The following is a 12,428-nucleotide window of genomic DNA, read 5'->3' as shown; positions in this document are numbered from 1 at the left end:
AGTCTGCATAACCTCCTTGGGTAGTTTGTTCCACTGCTTCTCTCGTGTAAGAGCATTGTCCTGAGTTTGAGGCTAGGGTGGGTCACTTTAGTTCACATATGTTAAGTTCTGCAGCTGCTAACTTCCTAAACAGAAAATTTGCTCAAAAGTTTTAATGTTTTTCTCTGTGCTTTTTATCATTTTGTTCAGGAAACTACTCCAGACCACCGACATACAGCGGTGTGCCCAACACAAGTTACAGTGGCCCAGGACCCGGCATGGGTATCAATGCCAACAGTCAGATGCATGGACAGGGGCCAAGCCAGCCTTGTGGTTCCATGCCCCTGGGACGGATGCCATCAGCTGGGATGCAGAGCAGACCATTTCCTGGAAACATGAGCAGTATGACCCCCAATTCTCCTGGCATGTCTCAGCAGGGAGGCCCTGGGATGGGCCCGCCCATGCCAACTGTGAACCGTAAGGCACAGGAGGCGGCTGCTGCAGTGATGCAGGCTGCTGCGAACTCAGCTCAGAGCAGGTATGCATGCAGGTGAAAGGAGTTTAAATAAGTAGGAACGTTTTCGTTGTCATTTCTGAAGTAACAGCGCTGTAGAGGTGTGTGAATGTGCATTTATACATGTTCTAGCTATGCCTTTATCTCTGGGAGGAGATGGTGTGTCCAAAGAATACTGTTTCTTAATTATCTCCTTTTCTTAAGGAGAAAACATGCTGTTGCCTGTTTGAATTATCCTCTCAAAAAGCAGTTGCGACAATGGTGATGATGGCCACTTCTGGTTTGGTTCTTGGCATTACAGCTTTAGGACAACCCACATGATTGCAACAACATTCGACAAGCCCTCTGCAACTTCAAACGTTTTTGGGTTTATATACTTTTTTTATCTCTGGTAAAGAGAGGGCCAACATGTCCTCAGCAGCTTATACCCCTGCCAGAGAGTAAGGAAGCCTGTGAAGCTGCCCATCAGCACTTGTATCTACTGCCCACGTTTTGAGCAACAGTGCTGATGGCAGTTCTCTTCTGCAGGATGTTCTTGCTCCCAGGCAGGCCTGCAGAGGGGGAGAGGAGGGCAGGCTGAGGGGAGCAGCTGGAGGGGAGAGGCAGAGGGAGACATACAGCAGTCTGTAGTTATCTGGAGTTGATTCCTGCCACTTGTGCAGAGAACCTGCAAACAAGCTGCAGAGGTTGGAGCCATCGTCTGTCTTCTTGTGTCCCCTCTGGGCAGCACAGCTACATATTGTCATTAGTATATAGGTTTTAGTAAAAGGCACTTTGCTGTCCATGTCATTCTTAAAATGACTGAATATTTGCGATTAATTTTTTTTTTTTTTTGGTGAAATTTTTCAGATTATGTAACATCCACATTTCCCTGGACTCAAATAACTCCTGTCATATTTATTACCTTTTTCTGTTGCAAGAAGGTCCATAATGTTTTGAGAATTACACAAATCTAGTTGCACTCTTCTGGTGAACATGTTCATATGTGCATGTATTGCTCACTGCACTTATGCATATGCATACACAGATGCACTACATTCGTCCAGATACTATCATTCAAGACCAGTGTTTGTGGACACTTGAGTTGCTCTTATTCCAAGACACAATGTTAAACAAGAAATAGAAAGCCAGTGTGTCCCTGTGTTTGTTACCTTCTTGTGTTGAGAGCTTGAAAGGCAGGTGGCTACTAATGATAAGCAGCAGCAAACTTTAAAACAATAACAGTTAATTTAGTGTACTTCATGTTCTTGCTCAGTAAAATAGAAACAGGCTCCCTTAAAGCAGACCATATTCCAGGAGATATCTGTGAACCAGCAGTCCCTTTCTTCTGTTGGTTGTTTTAACAGACCTGTCTAGTAGGATTTGTGGAAGTCTGCTTCTGTCTGTCTGGTTTAGGCTATAAGCTGATAGGTCAGGCACGAAGGAATAAATAGGCCATCACTGCAGCTGCAGGAACAGGATTTCTCTATAATCATAGAATGAAAGGAAAAGCTCATGTTTGTTGGTCTTGACAGCAAGAAAAGACTTTGTGTTAAGTGGAAAGCATTTGGTTGTGATTCAGCTTGCACGTTTTGCATAGTGTGTGATGTTTGATCAAAAACTAGGTTAAATGATTACCACTTCTATCTCACATTTTCCTCCCAAGTAAATTTTGTAGAACTGCTTTCTCTTTCTAGTTTTGACTGGACAAAACTGCCCCATTTTGGAGCATTACTATCACATACTGCCCATTCCAGTGATCCGGCACCTATGGAAGAGCTGAGCAGTCACTGACTATCACAAATACTGGCAAAAGGGTAATTTATGAACTGCAAATGGGAAGGAACTTGTCACACCACTCTTGTGCCAGGGGGTTGCAAGCACACTGTTTTCCTCTTTGATCTCAAGTCAACTGTAGGGGAGAAAGCATAATGGCTTTTGGCTATTCCTGCAAGTCCTCGAGACTCGCATGTGGAAGGAAGGTGTTTCACAACGACTCGGATTTGTGATACAGATCAAATCCAGAGAGGTTCTGCTTTAGGCCACCACACATTAGGTCATCTTATCCAGTCTGGGGCTGGCAGACACAGCATGTTTTCTTCACAGCGCCCGAACTATGGCAACACTCAGGCTCCCTCAGCCCACCAGCCTGACCAGTACGGGTAGGCAGCAGTGTAAACTGGACTTACTGTGGGACCTTGGCATTTTTTGAAAATGTTTGTGAACATCCCATCTGGCTGCTGAAGGAATATAAAAATCACATAAAAGATACAGAAATGCTTGTATTGTAGAGGGGATTTAATTTTTTTTTTTTTCTTTTTATTAATGCTACTGTGACTGTACAATGAAAAGCTGCATGTCACTCACTCAACACACCTGCATGGCTTTTGGCACAGCTCCATTTCCTTGTGCCTAAAACGGACATGAAGAACCTCATCACTGAGAAGGAATGAAATGTATCCTTCCCTGACCCAGGCACCATTTTTCTCTCTTCATTTTTGGTGTTCTTGTCTGCAGCGGTGCGTGCAGCCACGTTTTCTGGACTTGGTGGTATTGTCACTACTGTCTAGGCAGAGAACTGCAACCCCCAGAGTATGATCCTTTTCGGAGAGATGATGTACTGCAAGAGTGATTACAGGGTTTCTTAATGGGATTTGCAAGGAAGTTTTAGTACACTGTAGCTGAGTGTGCATATATTTGAAAAATTAGTCTCTAGAAGAATTCTTAGGAGCACTAAGTATCCCTTGCAAAACATTTGCCTGAAGTGCAACTACCGTTTTCTCACCAGAGTCCTCCACACTGATTTCTGTAACCATATCACAAGTTACAGAACTGGGTGAAAGTATCTATGTTGGCTACCAGCTTGTTGCTCCCTCACAAACAAGTCCATCTTCACCTGAGATTTAACTCTTACAGACTTCCCTGCCATTCTCTTATTCCAGTTGTTGCCTCTGTAGGAAATCTTTAATACCCAAATTATTGCTTCTGTCATGGCAGTTAACAAGTTTTAATTACCAGTTTTCTGTAGCTGCTAATTTGGTTTTTCCCTTAATAACATTGTTCATATATGTGTACAGAGAAGGCAGAAAGAAAACTTAGTGAAATGGGAGAACTCTCCCACCACACTACCTAACTGGGAAGACATCCACTTATGTATGCCAACATGCATGAACAGTGCTCAGCCTTTTTCTTTGAATCTGTTGAGTTTATGAGATTCAGCTGTGGAGCTCAGAAGGTGTTGGATTTTTATTACTATGAAACACCTTCTTTGTGTAGAACTAAGAATAAAATCAAATAGTTGTGTCATAGTCATGGTTACACAGCAGTGTTTCTTTTCACGTTGGTTGTGATCCACTTCAAGGTCAACTTGTTGACTCAGAAGCCAAGTATCAATAGGGGAGAGAAATTTATCTTCAGCTGTTAATCCACAGGATCTGTCCTTTCCCAGCTCAGGAGTCTCATTTAGTCATAGAATGCTGGTTTGCCTCTGCCTTGCCAAGCCACACTAAGCAGCAGCATAAAAAGAATTTAAATGGCATGCATCAGAAAAAAAAAAATTCTTCCACTGGGGCACAAAATCAATGCTCATTAAGCAGGGCAGGATGATCAGGATCTGAGTGTCAGCCAGTTACACCTAGGTATCATCCTCAGAGCAGACCACCACCCTTTTCATTAGAAAAGATTAAAATCATATAAATGAAAGTGGTGGCTGTGGAAGGTACTAGGTTTACACCATTTGAATTAGCCTTTGACCTCATCTTGAGGTCTGCTTTATGTTAAGCTTTGATTAATTTATACAGATACATAATACCTTCCCTGTAACCTAAAATCTTAGGATGTGCTGGTCTGTCTTGTGCATGCATGCCAGGGTTTCCCAAATGATAACTGCCATGTCAGGGTAGAGAACAGAAAGGTGTTTTTAAGATCTCTTCATTGAATCTCTTCATTGTTTCAGGCTACCCAGGGTGTTCATGCTTGCCCTGAGTAAAAGTTCACAGCAGGCAATGTTAAATAAATCTCTAGTACCTTGAGTAGTAATACACTTTATTTTCAGAAGGAGAGTGTGAAGAAACTACAAAACAGCGTTTTACTTTTTATATTTGTCTTGTCTTGATCTCAGCATAACCATTGACTAGTGAGGACTGTATGTTGAAGACCTAATATATCCATGGAAGAAAGTTGGCATTGACTGAAACCCCAAGGGCTGGTTCTGCTGCAGGCGACTAGAACCCAGAGGAGACCTTAAAGCTCCAGGTGGCTCCAAAAGATGTTTTATCACACTGTGATTCTTAGAACAGCACATATATTTATAGTGACAGATAAATGTTCCTGTGTGTACAAAAACTGCATCACAATAAGCCTTCAGTAAAAACAGTTTTAAGAAATGAGATACTGTTTGTATCTCATTCTTACTGTTTGTAAGAAATGAAATCCCTGTTGATGTGAAAGGCAGCAAATTTAGCCAGTATCTTCTAGTACCAGCCAGTGTTGAGCTCCTCAGTTTGTAGATGCCCAGCCTGAACCTTTCAGGATTGTGTTCACTGTCTGTGAGCTTTTGCTTTCTACAGCAAGTTCTCCGTTTAAAACTGATTATCAGTTTGGCACTCAAAGTCAACAGACATCTTTAGAGCTAGATGCTTTTCACCATCACTTTCAGCATCTCAGATGCTAGCAGTGAGTGTCATTCTGAGCATGTCTTCTTAGCAGTTGAAAGTGTGACTGTAGTATATGGAAAGGTAAAAACAGTTGTAAAATGGCTGACTTGGATGCTTTTAGTAGTGTGGCCTTAGAAAATGTAATTCAGTGCTAGCTGGCTGTAAAATGTGCATCCAACTGGATGCTAAAATGAGCCTTTTGCTGGTGCAACTACAGTTATCAATACCTGAACTAATTACAACAAAATGAGTTTTGATATGCCTGCCTGAGGAGCAGTCCTATCTTTGAAGGCAGCCCCTTTGACCTCAATGTACCTTAATATGATTCTCAGGATTGCATGTTGCAATTTTGTAAATTAAAGCAATTTTTTTTAATAGATTGTGTGAATTTAGAATTAAATGCCATTGATTTTAGAGGAGATGATTCAGACCTAGTAGTTTATTAAACTGAGGAATTTGGAACCAGTTTTGCTATTTGCAGCCACTGATCATTTTAAATCCTGGCCATTGGGTTGCTAAATTGAGGTGGATATTTACATTACCTTCTGCTGATCCCCCTGCCACCTGAGAAGTGGTGTTCGGACTCTACAATCATGTATGATGTTGCATTGTTTTGACATACTTCTAGGCATTCTAGAATATGGTTCTGGTTCTAAATTGCTTAGCAACTGGTTGGATACCACAGCCTCATTGTAGTGTGGTGAGAAGAATTTAGTACATTTTTGATCAGTCATAAAACTGATCAAACAAAGCTGCACTGATACCAGAGAATTTCTGTTGTACAGAGAAACACAGTTAGTGTAAATTAGTTTTAAAAGTGAATTTTAGATGTCTTCTTCTTAGTCTGTGTGTGTGTATACATGCACTTGCACACACACAGGCACACTAACCTTCCATCAGCACTTCTCTCCTGCTGTGTATGTATAATTCATAATCCTATGTTGCTGGTGCCAGCAAAGCACTTTTTCCATATTATTTTCTCCAACAGCAGGGTAATGCAGCACTGCTGATGGACTAGAAGGTACTGGTGAGGAAATATAGTAATGGACATGATGCATTAAAATGTCAAAAGGAAAAAGAAGGAGGCGGAAATGGGGAATAAATTTTTTAAAAAGAATAATAATATAAATAAAACCCAGAACTGTTTTAGGTGTTTTACATCCTAGTGCCTGTCAGTTCTGTGCAGTATTTTCCAGTCTGGTCTTTTTGATCTTGAAACTTGGATTTAAAATTCTAATTGTGATTTTGAAAGCTGCAGTTTTGTAGCAGGAAGTCTTGAAGCACTCCAGTAAAACTTACCATCTTTAATCCCTGGAGAGAGTGTATATTTTCCATTGTTTTCCCTTTTCCCCTTAAGCTTGGAGGTGCTGTTCTTCTCTGCTGGGAAGTTCGGTGGAGTGCATGAAGGTTAAGTACTCATTCAAGTTTCTTTGCTTATTCAAACCAGGCTACTTCTAGATGAAAGGCTGCCAGCTGTGAAATCCCCAAAGTAAACTAGGCTAAGATAGGACTGGTAGCCATAATTGGAGCCCGTGCCTGCGTTATCTGTTGCCTTTGAAATAAGCCACTGGCAAGAAAGGCTCTTTCTGCCGGGTCTTTTATTTAGCATTCAGTCACACGGAAGGAGTTGCTCCTGTTCAAATTCAGGCCATTCACAGTTCTACAGGCTCAATCTGTCTGGTCATTTCCCCTCTGCTCTGCTCCTCCAAACAATCACAGATTTCCTTTAGAGATCTTGATGGGTGACCCTGAAATGAGCCCCACTTTGCTTTCGATTAGTGCTGTTCTAATATCCTGGTGGTACTTTCAGTCCATGAAACTAAATTTGGCTTCCAAAATAAAGTCCGTGTGTAGTTTCAGCAGGGTGAAGTGGTTTTGCTTCTTGGCTTAACTGGCTGTATTGTCTCTGTGAACCCCAAATACTCCCGTGCTGGCTCCACCTGAGGCTGGAGGAAATGCAGTAATAGCTGAAATATCTTCTCCCCATGCTAGGCTTCTGCGTGATATGAGGGGTTAAAAGTCCAAATACTAATGCTTACTGTAACTGTAATTTCTAAGGAAGCTATTAACCAGCATTGGCATATTTCTCTTCTAAAGGACCCATGCTTCTTCCCTCTTCATGAGAAATAGTCATTTGTATCAAGCTGATTTTTTTATTATTTCTTTTTTTCCTTGCCTTATGTTTTGCTTTATAAAGCAGAATCGTGTATGAGTTTTTTCTATAATGTATTAGGAGGGAGGAAGTTCAGCTCAGCTTATATGTATTTATTATTGTAAGGGGAGAGCTAGAAATCTTCTGTGATTATTTTATTTAAATGGAGATGCATTTTATAGATCAGCTCAAAATTGCTGATAAAATTGTGTAAGGATTGGAAGAAACTTTACATGCTGAGCTAACCAAAGCCATTTCTTGCGGGAGACCAAGAGAAATACATTTTTATCTGGAATTTTGTTTTGCTAAAAGGTAAATCCATCATTTTGGAGCCCTGGTTGTCACCATGCTGCAGAACTCTTGCAGGCAACCAGTGATTTTGGGAGGCATTTTTTTCTTCTTTGGACTCATCAATCAAGTCGACTGCTGTATGCTGTTCGTGCCATTAGAGATTAACCACAGACCTCAAGAGTCCTACTCTTTTCCTCCTTCAGAGAGTAACCATTCTTAAATTGTGAAAGAAGGAGTCTGTTGGGAAGGAAGCGTGATTTTTAGTCATGAATGAGAATTTTCACTTACCTCAGAGACACTTATAATTCGATTATTATTTTGTCAAGGTTATTTTTGGCTTGATTTGGTTGTTTAGGAGATTCATTGCCCTCTGTAGAAAGACTAATTATTTTGAAACAAAATTGCAGTGTAGGACTTGGTGTAGCTTATTAACATTCTGCCTCTGGGTTGGATGTTACATAGAAATTCTGTACCTTAAAATATGATCTTTAGGACATTAAGAATGTAGTGCTTCATTAATTGATGTTGCATAAAGTTAAAGAATAAGGGAGGACCTTAGATTGAGTACTCTTTCTTGGGTGACACAAACTATTTCAGAGGAGGAAACGGTTTTCACAGTCTGTCAGAAGATCTACTAGCTTAAATCACAGAAGTGGTTAGAGAAAAAAAAAGCCAAAACAAAGTAGAATAGCCATCTGTTTAATGGGACTCATGAAGAAAGCTAATTCTGTGACTGTGCTGTGTGCTTTGGCACATTACACTGTGCAAGTACAATACTGTGATAGAAGAGCCTGAGATTTTTGTGACAGGAAGGGAGGGACATAAAAAATGGTAGGAAGGTTTCAGGTTTTCAAGGTGGTTTAAGGTTTTAGGTTCTTTTACAAGGGTGGTATTTGAGAGAAAAATAAACTTTTTTTTTTTTTTTTTTTTAGCAATGCTGCCTGGGGAAATATGAATGGGAAGAGCCCTTCAGTTTGTTGATGAGTCCAGATGGGAGCACCAATTCTAGCTGGACATATAAGTAGTCTTGTAAGAATCATATTAAATAATAACCTGGCAGCAGGGAGATTCTGTTAATGATGGCTGGCAATCTTACTAACATGTTAAATACCTGTTGCAGTGGCCACAGTAGGTTTCAGGCATCTGAAACAAAGATGAAGAAAAGAGGCAGCTGAAATCATACTGGCATGTGCACTACATTGCTCTTGTGAAACTGTCCAGTGTGCCAAAGAGCTGAGACTGATGGTAACAGTGCTGGTAATAATATCAATAAACATATAACTGCTCCAGGCCATTGGGCAAAGGTAGGTGAGTAAAAACGTGTCTGCTGGAAAATCTCTCTGGAGAACTTCCTCACCATGCTGATGCACATGCACAGTTGCATTCAGCATGCTGCTGTCAGCCAGATGACATTTTACTATGAAAAAATACATTGAAGAGCTGGCATGAAATGATCAGGTTTTTATTAGATTTTCGGTTGGTTGCTAGCACAGTGCATTCCAAGGTGCTCAAAAGCAGTGTGGGGATGTGGCTGAACATGGTAAGAAGGTAGTGGGAGACAGCATCCCCAGGTGGAAGATGAGGGAGCTCAGGGGTTAAACCTCTCCCAAGACAGTGTCCCACCAGAGGAAACTGAGTTATTGAAACACAAAAGTGTGTCCTTAGTTTCCTGTAGCTTTTTAGCACCACACCTTGGTGACCTTCTGGCTGTTCAAGTGCTGGGAACAGACTTACCACTTTCAAGTAATGTTTCTGGGAGAGAGTTCATAGGGCCTTCCGACTTTTTAATACAGCTATTTATAAACATGCACAAAAATAGAAGGTGCATAGTGAGAGTCATATGAGTCATTCCCATTTTGACATCAAGTCACACAAGGCTAAATCACCCTTCTTGACATTCTGGTTCAGATTGACAGCATCATGCCATACAGGGCAAATTTCTTTTTTTCCCTATAAACCCAGTTCATGCATGCTCCTGCTTGCTGGACAGATTAAAGCAGCTGTCTGTTGTGCATCACACGCTCCACTTGGGCTAAGAAATGTATCTCCTCAGTGCTCAGACATCATGTGTGAGGTAGACAGTTGTGCAAGCAGCTGCTGTTAGAGCTGCTGTACAAATCCATATGTGGGGAAGGTAGACAGAGGTCACCAAGAGCAGAGCTGTGATGGATTTCCAAGCCATTTGACTTGGCCCACTTTTCAGTTGTTCTGTGGTTTTTGTCACACAGCATTATAATTGTATTTATCCAGTACAGGTTACATGGAGTACCAAGAGCTTAGTTTGTTCTTACGCGAATAAATTCAGATATGGACGTATTGCTGTACTTGTAAGAATGCTGTGCAATAAAGGCATTTCAGGGGTTCTCTGTGGGTTTGAAGACTGGTAAACAAATGCTGTGATCACCATGAAATTCCGACCAAAACTACTTTAATTAACACAAAGGGAATTTTATAAAAAGAAAATCAAATGGCTGCAACTTAAACAAACAAACAAAACCCTACAGTATTTCACTATCACAAAATGCTTTTCAGTCACACACCCTTCTGTCATTAGGATCAAATGAAGTTAGGGATTTATTTTCTTTTCGGCAGGCTTGTCCTGTGTTTTCCTCACTGTATTCAATTACTTTATTGTTCTTCTGACCATATTTTAGACCATTATTAATCTTGGATCTCTTCCTCAGTTTTTATTATCTGTAAAATGGGGTAGAGAGATTTATTCTGATCCCAGTATGCATTCAGCTGTGCAAATTTGGGAAGTTGTGTTCTTATTAGCATTATTACTTGTGAATTACACGTGCCTCTTATGTTGCTCTTCCAGAATTCGACATGGTGTGACACTCCTGTTCTGTTGGGCTTTAAATGACTACCAAGTAGGTAGCCCATTGGGCAGATGTTTTCACTGGAAAAATGGTTAATGTCTTGACAACAACTTGTAAAGTAACAATAAGTTTTTGTGACTTTTTCTGAGTAGCTCAGCATTGAATCAGTGTGGTAGGAGCAACTAATTTTTAAGTTCCTCCCCCTCCTCGATTGGTTTTTAGTAAAATTCAGCCAATGCAGATGATGCTAAAGGCATAAGTAGTTGCATAAATCAGAAGAAAGATAACATATTTAGAAAGACTATTTCTGTTACTCTTTTTAAAAGTATCTTGCACAACAATATTTGGATCAGCCAAATTAAGAAATTTGGCTGTGTACTGACTGCAGTGGATTACAAGGCGATTTGCACTATCACATAATTACAATGTTAAAATTATCTCCCCATTTTAGCATTACCATTTAGGCCTTGTTGTTGAGAAGAACAGTTTTCTGTTAGTTCTGTGTACCTCCTGTCAGCAGACATGTACAAACACACACCCCTCAGTACAAATCCAGATGCTTTTTCATTTATGTTTCCCAGTGCTTTGTCAGTGTCAGTGTATTTCAGAACTTAGGCCTCCCATTTTCACACAAGTAGACATGCACAAGTGTAAAATTTTCTCTTTCTTTCTAGCCTGAAAAATGGCAAACTGTCTTGTGGCAGACCTAATACCTGTCAAAGCAGCAGGTTTCATGGTTGCTTTTCTGAAACTTTGTTATTACAACTGGTGAGCTTCCCCACTGAACAGAGTAGGACATGTAAATCCAGGTTAGCATACTTACAGTAGCAGCTAACAAGAAAAAGATACTTTGCTTTCAGTTATAATGATGTTAAATTTTTTTTTTTTATTCACATGGGAGCTGCCTTCAATGCCATTTTATAGCTGCTCAAAACAATATTCAGGCTTCGTTTGTCTTGGCCTTTTCTAAGAATACTGTGAACCTCCAGGCAGAACAAAATAAGCAATATTGGGGTTTATTTTCCCTTTCTCTCTTCTCCCTTCTTCAGTTCTCCCATATCCACTAACAATAGAAATGGTTTCACTTCTCCAAGGAAGCCCATAATGTAGCAAGAAGGAAAATCCCTAACAAAAGAGCATATGTATCTGCCTGCACATGTTTATGTGTAAATTCTCCAGGGAGAAAGCATTCACAGGTCTCACTCCTGAATTACTCTCATTATAATAACCCATTTGGTGTCAAAGTGTGACAGATTATAAGCGCTTAAGGCTAGTCCCAGCTCAAGACAGATTTAAATAAAGTACTTCTGGTTATTGTGCAGGTCAGTGTGTTTAAATAACAACCCCCCAAATCATACTTTGACATTTAAAAGAGAGAGGAAATATTGTCATGCTGCAGACCTGGCACAGATAAGCACAGGGCAATTTGGTCAGTACACTGTGATTTGTGAGTGCAGCCTAACGCAGTCATTTTCACAGTTTGTAATCAAGTAGCCACCTTAGCAGTGTGTCAGCATTAAAAGAAAAAATGTTCCTTTTAAAATGTTTACACAAATTACTCCCCTGAGGTGCTGCAGTGCATTCGCTGCAAAACTGATGTAGGTTAAAGATCTGGAGCAGAAATGGCAAACTTGGGGTCCTTTTTTGTTTTACCTGCCAACTGCTCAGGTGGCCAGGTCACAGTAACAGGATAGTTTTTCAGGTCCACCTAGGGCAGCAGAACTGAGAGAAATCCCTACATTAGGTGCACACTGTGTCAAGTGTCAGGAAGTGCAGTGCCTAACTAACAACTGATAGGAGTTTGTGACTGCCAGGATTTGTGCAGTGTGACTCAGTGCCACCTCTTCCCTGCCTGGGCTGTGTCCCTTCTCTGCTCTTGTCCCTGTTGCACTGCCCCTTCAGCATCACTCCGTTGTGCTACATTTGGACAGGGGCTCCCCCAGCATTTGGCCAAGGTGGCCACCTCAGACCCTGGCCCTACCTCAGGGCAGGGTGCACAAACTGAGGAACTGAGGGAAGGCACATGTCTGGTAGCA

General features: G+C 40.9%; 1 protein-coding gene across 3 annotated transcripts in view; it reads left to right on the top strand.

Moving 5' to 3' along the window:
- ARID1B (AT-rich interaction domain 1B) overlaps window positions 1-12,428 on the top strand; it is a 326,328-nt gene that overhangs the window by 266,166 nt on the left and 47,734 nt on the right. For all 3 annotated transcript variants that reach the window (XM_053937249.1, XM_053937248.1, XM_053937250.1), the window contains exon 8: window positions 190-517. In XM_053937249.1, the coding sequence (XP_053793224.1) occupies window positions 190-517 (328 nt within the window). The remainder of the gene's footprint in view (window positions 1-189; window positions 518-12,428) is intronic.

This window comes from Vidua chalybeata, chromosome 3 (assembly GCF_026979565.1).
Source record: "Vidua chalybeata isolate OUT-0048 chromosome 3, bVidCha1 merged haplotype, whole genome shotgun sequence".
NCBI classification, from domain to species: Eukaryota; Metazoa; Chordata; class Aves; order Passeriformes; family Viduidae; genus Vidua; species Vidua chalybeata.
The sequence above is the reverse complement of the archived record's forward strand: the minus strand, read 5'-3'. Positions and strand labels throughout refer to the sequence as shown.